The sequence below is a fragment of the Varanus komodoensis genome, unplaced genomic scaffold (genome assembly GCF_004798865.1).
Source record: "Varanus komodoensis strain SLA01 unplaced genomic scaffold, ASM479886v1 scaffold1, whole genome shotgun sequence".
Lineage (NCBI taxonomy): Eukaryota > Metazoa > Chordata > Lepidosauria > Squamata > Varanidae > Varanus > Varanus komodoensis.
In genome coordinates, this window is record NW_025335268.1 from 43,950,368 (window position 1) to 43,961,106 (window position 10,739).

At 40.4% G+C, this 10,739-nt stretch overlaps 1 protein-coding gene across 2 annotated transcripts; it reads right to left on the reverse strand.

Annotated features, from left to right (window-relative positions):
- Nucleotides 1-793: 793 nt before the first annotated feature.
- On the reverse strand, nucleotides 794-10,193 carry CCDC28A (coiled-coil domain containing 28A). 2 transcript variants are annotated; one of them, XM_044423633.1, is made up of 6 exons: nucleotides 10,086-10,193; nucleotides 7,362-7,548; nucleotides 5,524-5,687; nucleotides 4,016-4,170; nucleotides 3,279-3,301; nucleotides 794-1,246 (listed from the first exon to the last, which is right to left on the reverse strand). In XM_044423633.1, exons 2-6 carry the CDS (start codon nucleotides 7,517-7,519, stop codon nucleotides 1,192-1,194), a joined length of 555 nt encoding a protein of 184 aa, XP_044279568.1. In that variant the 5' UTR covers nucleotides 7,520-7,548; nucleotides 10,086-10,193; the 3' UTR covers nucleotides 794-1,191. The 2 variants fall into 2 exon arrangements, with proteins under 2 accessions (XP_044279568.1, XP_044279578.1); XM_044423643.1 differs by having other exon boundaries at nucleotides 7,362-7,553; nucleotides 10,086-10,182.
- Between the last annotated feature and the right edge of the window lie 546 nt (nucleotides 10,194-10,739).

The following is a 10,739-nucleotide window of genomic DNA, read 5'->3' on the forward strand; positions in this document are numbered from 1 at the left end:
TGCCATGAGAGTGGTATCATCTGCATATTTGAGGTTGTTGATATTTCTTCCAGCAATCTTAATTCCAACTGGTGATTCATCCAGCCCCACCTTTCTCATGAAGTGCTCTGCATATAAGTTAAATAGGCAGGCGGCAGTATACAGCCTTGCCAAACTCCTTTCTCAATTTTGAACCAATCAGTGGTTCTGTACCCAGTTCTCACTGTTGCTTCATATGTTGGATCATGGAAAAAGCTAGGGAATTCCAGAAAAACATCTACTTCTGCTTCATTGACTATGCTAAAGCCTTTGATTGTGTGGATCACAACAAATTGTGGCAAGTTCTTAAACAGATGGGAGTACCTGACCATCTTATTTGTCTCTTGAGAAACCTATATGCGCGTCGCAGTTTATAGAACACAGCTATTTATTCTGTTTGGCAGTAAGACATAGCGCTTGTACAGTGGAGATTTAGTGATTCTGGAAGTACCCAGAAAAAAGCTGAAACATTTCTGGAACAGGGCTAATCAGCAGAGCTCACATAAGTAAAATCTGCTGACCAGTCCTGATCTAGAAATGAGCATTTTGACTTGTTTCAGGCCTCTTATAGGATGCATTATATTCTTGCACAATGGAATTAGCATGTGAGGAAGCTTGTGCAATGACACCATTTGATAGTATCTCAAAGGTTCCCAGGTATACATTAAAGTAAAATGTACAGTGCAAACTAATGTACACTAACCAATGTGAAGATACAAGCCGCACTTAAGAAACTCAGTGGAGGCCAAATGAATTGTTTCCACAGAAATACTAGTAATCTTTAAAACATTTTTATTGCTAAAATAAATTAAACACTCATTTAATACCATGACAGGCCAATAAAACAACCTACTCATGTGCTGATTGTCTAAATTGTGAGAAAGGCAGCAAGTACATACCACACTCTGTTACTGCTTAATCAAAGCTGAGCATGTTATATTATAAAATCACACTTTCAAGTTGTTTCAACACTTCATAGTGAATAAGGCAATAATACAAAGCATAGCAGCAAGACATGGACATACCGTACCCTGACAAAGTTGCTGTGCTTACATCTGCTATGATAAATGCATGAGTATTTTCACTTGCATTTGAATACTCTGCCACAAAAGCAAGATCGTCCACTGGAAATTAAATAAGACACCTTGGATTTCCAAAACAAAAGGTGTATTTTTAGCTTGTACTGGTATTTGGAACATCTTGAACATCTGCTAAGTGAAGTTTTTGTCTGCAACAGGAAGTCAAGGAATTGTATTTCATGGAGGCGAGCTATAAAAATGTTATGCTTTTTTGGGATTATATGTACTTCAGAAGCAACAGGATTTGAGATAATGGCTGGAGAAGTGAGGCCCTCAAGCACAAGGAAAACAACCATATTATTGGTAACATTTAAATTCTACTCTTCCTGCATGGATCTTAGGAGTAGCATACATGGTTCTCCATCTCCCATCTTATCATGCTCAACAACCTATGAGGTTGACAGAAAGAGCCAGCTTATTTTGAATGTTAGAGTGAAACATGCAGTTTGGGTTGCATAATTCTTTTTTAAACTACTCAGGATTGAAGAAAGATGTTTTTGGTCCTCTTCTCCTTCTATGGCATCAGTATAAATCTTTCCTTCCACCCCTACAGCTCAAATTTAACTCCAAGAAGAAGTTGCCACTGGCCTGTGCCAAACAGGAGCTGCAGGAAGTGGGAGGAGGAAAGGAATGGATCTATCCTGGGCCACAGTGGGAGATGCATAACCCTGCCCATAGCTACGCTATGGTCCCAATCCTAAATTTCCTACTGCCCCATGGTTACTCTTTAATATTTAAAAAGAAGCAGTGACAAACTACATATTTAACACAGCTTCATGGCTGAATGGGTATGTAGACCTCTAGAACCCTATTCTCAATTTCTAAACACTGGACCACAGTTTTTCTCATCAAGTTATTGATGAGTTGTTTCAGAATAAATACCAAAACAGAATTCCTGAACAGTGCTGAGAGAACATGGTCCTCAGGCAGGGCTGCACAATGACACCCCTACCCCACCACTTATTGGCACTGCTACTTTCACATGGCTGATGGCAGAGCAAAAGCAGCACAGCTTGTTAGGATCACTGGGTGGTGGCTTTAGCCTACCCCTCTTCCCACAGAATCAGCCTCCCCTACAATTCATGTACATAAGGGAAGTCCCCAGAAACCCTGCTCACAGCCAATATGGCCTTTGGGAGGAAAAAAAAGTGATGAGCAAAAGGTAAACCTGCACCTATTGGTAGACTTCTGGATGATTTGCAGCACAGAAGCAAAAATTTCTGACTCCCAATTGTTTAGCAGGAGCAGCAACAAAATGATGTCTGCTGCTACCTTAAATTATACTGCTGAAGTTCTTCTAAGACAAGGAAATATACATCTGCCTGGATGAGAATGAATTAACAAGAAGCCACTTCAAACTTATGAAAGCATTGGGTATAAAGTGGTACAGAAATAAAATTATTATGACAGATGATGATGATTAATAATAACAACAACAACACATCTGGAAAAATTGAACCTGATCCTGGTGGCATTGTGTAAAAAATCACTAAGAAAAAATGGAGTGTGAAAAAATTGAAAATGGTGACACTTCTGTATAAGCTTGTTGTAAAAAAAAAATCCTTGTACATATACAATTTAATGTATTTGCTTTAACTATTTAACTATTTTAAAATATTTTATGATGGAGAAAGAGATAAAGAAGAAACACGGAAGATATTAGAACCATTAGAACTATGGTTAGGACCTTACACTATCAAGTGATTAAAAAAAAACAAACCCAAACCACTTCCATTTCTGAAAAAATGGGTCTGTACTGTATTGATATGGAGGTTTCATATTTAAAACAAATAAATAAACAGTTCTCAACCAACCTTTTCAGTTTTTTAAAAATGTATTTTTTTTCTATTTTTATCTTCAAAATTCACATCTTTCTTATGGCTGGAGGTATTTAAAGATTTTATTGTTACTGTAAAACAATGAAGAGTTAGGGATTTCTCTGTTAAGACCCACCTTAATAGCTAGCTCCCTCAGCTAGATATAGCCCACTCTTCCCAAAGCTTCTTGTGGTTGTTTCTTCTCAACAGCCACAGTTATCATACTGAAAATTCACAAATCCACAAAATAAACCCTAAGCTTCATTATGGGAATTACACAATATTTTCCAATGTTATTTGTAGGCTTCAATTTGGGAAATTAACACCTGTTTGGTAAGAACTCCATGTTTAACAAAAAGGATACATAGAAGAATTCAGTTCTTCTAGCTGCAATGTAAGGAAGACAAGAAAGTTGTACTTAGCATAGTAGTGATAAATTATCTCAGTAATTAATTTCCAATTAGTTGGGCTCAGAGTATATCTTCTACAAATGGAAGAGGTCCTTCCATTAATGGGACTTTGTTCCTAAGAAGTGACTAAGATTCAGTGGGACTCCCAGTTGGAGGAAAAAGGAGATGGGTTTGTCATGAATTTCCCCTACAGTTTTTATTTGTGCTATCTCCCACATTGTTCAGGAAGGTTTCTACCCTTCCAAGCAGCTCTTCAGGGCTACATGGAGGAGGAATCAAAAACATATCCCCTCATTCTTCATCAGGCCTGTCCCATGAACAGATTCCACTCATGGGAACCTTGCATTCAACAAATAGCAATATAAGGTTATTGCAAAACAGAACTCAGGCTAACAGTAGTGAAAGATTAAATCAGGATTTCTATGTACTTTTCAAAAATCTTCTGGTCAAGCTAACAAATGCATTCTAGTTCAGAACAATAGTGTTTTCCAAAGTTAGGTTAGACAACTGTACACCCAAGCAGTTTCAGAATTCTGTTCAGTCAGGCAGTTATAAAAGATTGTTTAAGAAAATTAGTCTTAAAATCCAAAAATTATCCATTTCTTATTTAATTTTTTTCATTTATCACTCCTGATGCCTGCCTAAATGCAGATATAGCTGAGTATTGTAACAGTTCTCTGCTTATACTTACATCTGACAGAAGTCTATCCAAATTGGAGTCACTAGCTAGTTTTCTCTTATCTTCAGGGAGTTCTTCCAATTCTCCATAAAGATCCAGGTTTAAGCGAGCCAGTTTCTCCTGCATTCCTCTCACATGCTCCATTTGTTCTATGGAACATTCATTTCCTGAAGCAATCAGAATGCAGAGGTACTAACTTAAATATCAGATAAGCATAAAAGGATAAATCTTATTTTATAATATATCTGTATAAACAGAACTGTTACTCAGATAACATCAATATATGCAGTTTTCTTCTTACAGTCCAGAAAAAACTAGCACTTTATTAATAGTTTGATCCTAACTTTGATGTTTATTACCTGATGATTGTTGAAGATCTTTACCAGAATATTCATGAATGATATATACAGAACAGGGGTGGGTAACCTGCAGCCCTAAATTCACATGCAGCCTGAGGTCTGATTTACTATATTCCTCAGCCAAATTTCAGCAGCTTTCTCAATACAATCAGTTCAGACTTGGGCAAACCCAGCTGTCCCCTGGCACCCACTGTGTGGGAAGAAAGAGGAAAGGAAAAAAACAGGTGGCAAAGGAAAAGAGGTAACCTACCTCTTACCCTTACTTTTAGTGTTAAGGAAGTTTAATCTCCCTTTCTGTAGCCTCACTGTTCTTCACACAATCAGTCTGCATTTGTTTCATGCAGATTCAGATAACTCAGCAAAAATGTTTAATGGTAGATACAAGGAAGGCTATATTTCATCTATCATGTAACCTACTTTCCAGTTCTGACATATATACCCCTCCCCAAGGACAACAGTGCACACTGTATGACATAGGGACTGGCAGTGAAGTGACAGCAATCTAACAGCCAACCAGATGGTAGCTTGCATGTCCTTTTGTGTTTAAAAAGTACATTCAAATACAGAGCTGCAGATACTGTCTTCCAAAGGCTTTTATGCTTACAATGGTGCTTCCTAAACATGTGCCATTTTTGCCACTATAATTCAGACTTTCCCAGCTGCTGTTTCTCCAGGTATGCAAAGTTATTTAGCAGGCAGGATGGAAGTTGAAAGGAACCATGACAAGAAATGGTGAAGGACTGTGTCATATTCTTAATGGAGATATTCGTATTGGCAAAGACAAATAATGGATTAAGCAAAATTATTTCAGATATACGTTAAGTAAGAGCAGGCATGGGCAAGTTACAGCTTCCGGATGTTCTTGGACTGCAGTTCCCAGCATCCATCACCACTGGCTATGCTGCCTAGGACTGATGGAAGTTGCAATTCAACAATATCTGGAGGGCCAGGTGTCCCATCCTAGCACTAAAATCTACCAATAAAGACCAGATCTCACTCTGCCATGGAAGCAGAATCTGCCTTGAGAGAGGAAATTAATGAGACATTTCCCAACTTGTACAACTAATTTTAGGGAAGTGGATATCCGCCATAGTGTATACTATGCACATGTGAAAGAAATATTTATTTAAATTCAAACATTCGTTTGCAGGAAAAACGTACCAAATGCTTGAAGTTTTCCAGAATGGAAGTCATTTAGAAGACTCAGAAGTCCTTTTTCCATCTCTTGAACATCTGATACATCTGTGAGAAATGAGTGCTGGATTGGAGCTGCCTGTGCTCCTTTGTTTTCTGCTCCTGGTGCTTTGGTTTTTTCTTTTATGCCTCTGAGAAGAAGACAGTTCAATTACAATTGTCTACTTGGTGCTCGCAATCTTGCTGCTAACATCAGCAAATACCTTAAAAAGAAAGTCATCCTAGGACAAATAATACATACATCATGTTATAAACAAAACTATTATTCTATTTGTGATTTGTAGTATCAACCTCTGAAGCTAATCACATGGCAATCCGACAGTACTACTAGCTTATTCAGATTTTGGTTTCTGTTATCAAAAGAAAAATCAGGAATTAATTTTCATGTATTCCTGTTCTTCTTAACTGAGAATATTGCAGAATCTTGGGAGGGGAGGCTTTTTCATTTATACAGGGAGCATAGCTTACGTCACTCATTTAAGGCAAGGGGTCAAGCGGGCTTATTGCCCTACCAAGATGCCCTGCTTTTATAGACAGGAGGCAGTGCTGAGCCCAGCAGACATACACTGTGTGTGTCCTGCCTTTCTGCTTCACTTGGCTCTTTATTGACACACTGTCTCCCAACTACAACTGGTTGATTCTGCATTCAATGTGGAACAGCTAGAAGAGCTAGCCTGATAGCTCTGAGGTCCAAACCAAGTGAAGCTTCCTCTTAGAAGCACTCCTCTTCTGACATCAGGTGCCTACTGAGAAGATCCAGATCTACTTGAGTAAAGGGCATGGGTTTCCCTGGCTGGGTCAGAAATGTAACCTAAACCACAGAAAAAGAATAATTTGTAGTGAGACCTGAAACATTGTGTTTGAGCCTGGCCCTTCTTCTAGCTACAGTTTGTTCTTGCCTTTGAGACATTCAGAACTCAGTGGGCTTCTCCTATAGGATTTAACTTCCTAACTTAGAATTCTGCATGAAGAGATGAGTGGCACTGACCATGATGAAGGCTAAAAGAGTCCCTATCCCCCAAACAATGGTCATACCTTTGGTTATCTTATCTATCTTCTGCTCTTCCAGCATCCATCTATCAGGACTCTTGGAGTTCCCTAATGTCATCCCCTGCTTGCCATGTTGCAGGTTACACTGCTGCACAGCCAGATTCTCTTTGGAAGGGATGTTCTGGCACTTGTGTTTATGACACTGACACATGAGGGACAATAACAGTGAGGGAGTCACCAATTATTTTCTCCATCTGAGGTATACTGTCCTTTCCTGACTTTAGCTAAGATGATGACAGATGGGAAGAAGAGATCAAGTCTTGGAGGAGCAACTGAAGCTGTTAGGTCCTGTTACCTGTACATGTGTAGGACCATCTTATAACATCCTCCATGGTCAAGGGAGAAAAGTCTGTTTACATATCATGCAAAATGTCCATTCCAGATTTATGAATAATAAAGGTAATGTCCCAATCATCGAATTAGTCAATGCTGTTATTATTTTAGTAGGTTTATGTTATATGCTTATATATAGTCTTTGGTACCTTGGCTTAAAATGCAATTGATTTGTAAATATAAATATCTGATGTCCTTCTGGTTTGATTCTTTAAAAAAATGTTTGTGGCTTTCCTAAAACTGGCACTGGTAGTACAATCCTATACATGCCTAGTGAGAAGTACAGCATCAAATTCGGAGAGAAATTAATTCCAGTTAGGTGAGTATAGGATTGCAATCTGAATTTCCTTGTATCATCTACTCCCTGCCAGCAAATGTTAGAACCCACAACTGTGAATAGCAATCATCATACCAGTACTTACCTCTTAAACTTTGGTCTCTGTAAAGGTGGCTGGGGAGCAGAATTTGAAAATGCTGTACTTTTGCTAGGAGGCACCGAGTTCTTCTTATTGTTGACTACCTGACTGATATGAGAACTGGATGACTTAGGACTCCTCCTCTTGGTTTTTTTTTCTTCCATTTTCAGAGAATTTGCTGCTACAGCTAATTCTTTTCCAAATTATGTAGAGAGAGAGAGAGAGAGAGAGAGGAATGTATGTGTGCCTATAAAGAGGAATGTTAATACACAAAAATGCACTAAAACTAGAGAGTATGTTCCAAATTCTGTGAGCTGCTTCAAGAGAACAATTAGGAAGTAGGTTACAGATCTTATAAAATGAATGAATAATAAGGAAGCCTAATAATTTTTTATGTCCACTTCAGAAAATTATTTGAAAATCTCTCTAATCAGCAGAAGAAAGTTACCATACTTTGATAAAAGTCAGACCCCTTGTGAATTTACTCAAAAGTAAATAATTTAAGGGTCTTACTTCTAAGGCAGGATGGATAGAATTGAAGCTTTGTAGTCTTAAGACCTTTATTGACAATGATTGGTCAAAGATATCTTTAACAGTCCATCAGACAGTATTTATAACTATGGAATGATAGTGTGGGAAAAATATTCTTGCATTATATATTAATTTATACCCTAGACCAACAGAAAGACAAAAAAGGGGGGTCCTAGATCAAATTAAGCCAGAACTTTGCCTAGAAGTAAATATGATTAAAACTGAAGCTGATGTACTTTGGGCATGAGAGGCCTTTGTGAGAAAGAAAGTCTCATGAAGGCAATAATGCTTGAGAAAGTCAAAAGTAGAAGAAGAGGAAGGCTATGAGATGGATTGATTCTGTAGAGGAAGCCAGAGCCTTGAAGAACTGAGCAGGGCTGTCAAGGACAGGACATTTTGGAGGGTCACCATAGGTTTGAACACTATTTGATGTAAGAACAATAAATTTGTGGATTTAACACAGCATGCAAAATGACCATATTGAAAAGTCACCAAAGATAGAAAAAAATACTAGGAATTATTGACTCAGCTATACAAGACCTTATGACTCTATATAGATCACAACAAATTGCAGCTACAATATTACCTGGAAGTAGGTACCACTGAACTCAGTGCGTCTACTTTCTAAGTAAAGGTATAGGCTGCACATTTCTAAACTTATAAATAGCAAAGAGTTTTAAAAGAGGCAAAAGGTTTCGACTATCTATTAACCCGCCTGCTATGGCTAACAATAGTCTAAAACAACACCCTATTCTGACAAAACAGGCTCTTGTCTGTAAAAGTTCACGCCATAATGATTGATAATGTGTGTGTGTGCATGCGCATGCGCGCACACACACACACACATTGGAAACAATGAATGCTATCTGAATGTCCATAAGAGAAAAAAAGCTGTAAATGTCAGCTGACTTGATCGGGCTCCACTGAAATCAATGTACTACAGATAAGGCAAGAAGAAATCAGATGACATAGAAAGGGTCATACGTACATAAATAAAATGAGATGCTTGTAGTTTTACCATTTGAAGTGTTAGTTTTGATGTTTGGTTTGATATGATTTATTAAATTCTGTGCTCTACACTGGAAGAATTTGAAGCCATTTCAGAATGGCTTTCATTTCATTGTTTGCTCTCAAAAAATAAGCAAACAATATTAACAACACTGAAAGGAAACACTTTTAGGGAATAGCAATGAAAGGCCATGAGAGCCGAGACAGCCAACGCCAAGGGCTGAAGCGATGGTGCATGGGGCCACTGGATTCAAATGACTGCCCTGTAGCTTGAATGAAGTGGGGCTGTGGGGAAGCCGAGCCTAGAAAAGTGCACTAGGCCCATTCCAGTCCCATAGACCTCAGGCTCCATCATTCCCCCTTGGGTGCTCTCACTACCTCGACATCTGTTATTTCAAGTCCCAGGAGCTTCAAGTTCATCTTCCTTCCTCACATGAAGGAGCTCTATGCATCCCAAGCATATGGCACAGAAGGCACGTGACAACTGACTCTATTCAATATGTTTCACTGCAATGAGGGGTGTTCAGGAACGCCAAAAAGAGACAACCTTTTGGTAGGCAGTTGTGGCCGGAATATATTATGTTCTGACTGACCAAAGATGACAGGTATATGCTTCTGATGCTAGGGTAGCAACCTTACATCGACTAGCAACTTGTATCTCGGCACAGGGTCCCTTGGCAGAAAGGCTCTGGTTCAGGTCCAGTGTCCAGGCCTGTGTCTGGGTAGGCCTCCCATGGCTTTCCTACTAGTTCTTCTGACAAGCTGTGCCATCAGTAACACTAGACTGCAGACATCTGCCTTCCTTCACAATTAGTATAAACGTAACAGTATATAAACCGAATAGTTTATAGTTTATAAACGGGAAATGTAATAAACTGAAATACGATTGCTTTCCTTATTTAAAATGCAAATGACTGGGTGCCTTTGCCATATCATTCATAAATCTACTGATCTGGAAGACAGTTGCATGTAAACAAACAGACATACAGACAAAAAACGACACGCCAGCACGTTGAATTTATTCTGCGTCAGTTCTGAGCTGAAACCCGCCGATAGGGCCATGTTTGTCGGCCCACTGCCGTAGGAAGACCCTCTTTTTACAGGGGAGCGGAGCGGGAGCATGCCCGTGACGGGGCGAGGGCGCCCGGGGAACCCGCACTCCCCCCAGCCCGATGGAGCCCCGTTACCTACTGGCTGCACGGGTCCCTTGAAGAGGCGCTGCAGTTCGCCCGCCACAGCGCGACCAGCAGCCGCGAACTCGCGGCCGCAGCCGGCCCGAGGAGCGGGAAGGACGGCTGCAGCGAGACTTCCGCGCCCGTCATAAGGAAAGGGCCAGGAGGAGGCGGGCGAGGCGGGCGCCGAGAGGACCCGGAAGTTTTTATCTACCGGGCTCCGCGGGAGCTGGGCAATCATATGTTGGGGGGCCCTAGTTAGACGGGCTCAAAACAGCCTTGAAGGAAGCCACCGGGCCCCGCTGGTGTTCACGTCCCAGAAGGGTTCCTTGGGCGTGTGGCATTCACTTTGTGCTTATTCTCCAGCCCCAACTTTTTCCTGCACCTTTTGTGCAACTAGGTCACCGTCACTGAATAAGAACCCTTAAGGTAACGTTTCCCAGCGCGGGCTCCCTCAGATGTCCTTGACTACAACTCCCATCATCCACTGGCAGAATGATCGTGCTGGTTAGGAACGCTGGCGGCGTTGGAGATGGCAGCTGTAAGGGGTCATAGAAGACTTGCCTGCCTCCTCTCCTGATCACAGGAAAGAGCAGAACTTCCGACGCAGTACCTGCCACGCTGCCCCGTGCCTTACTCCTCCCTCACCACCGCCATCAGTGCTTCATCAGAC

Bases quoted from the DNA above. Each gene is read 5' to 3' on its own strand.
- CCDC28A (XM_044423633.1), bottom strand. From the start codon at position 7,519: ATGGAAGAAAAAAAAACCAAGAGGAGGAGTCCTAAGTCATCCAGTTCT. The intron at 3,302-4,015 runs GTAAGTATAAGC...CTTACATTGCAG, and splicing joins TGGATAGACTTCTGTCAGAT to CTAGAAGAACTGAATTCTTC. The intron at 1,247-3,278 runs GTATCCTTTTTG...TTCCTGTTGCAG, and splicing joins GAAGAACTGAATTCTTCTAT to ACAAAAACTTCACTTAGCAG.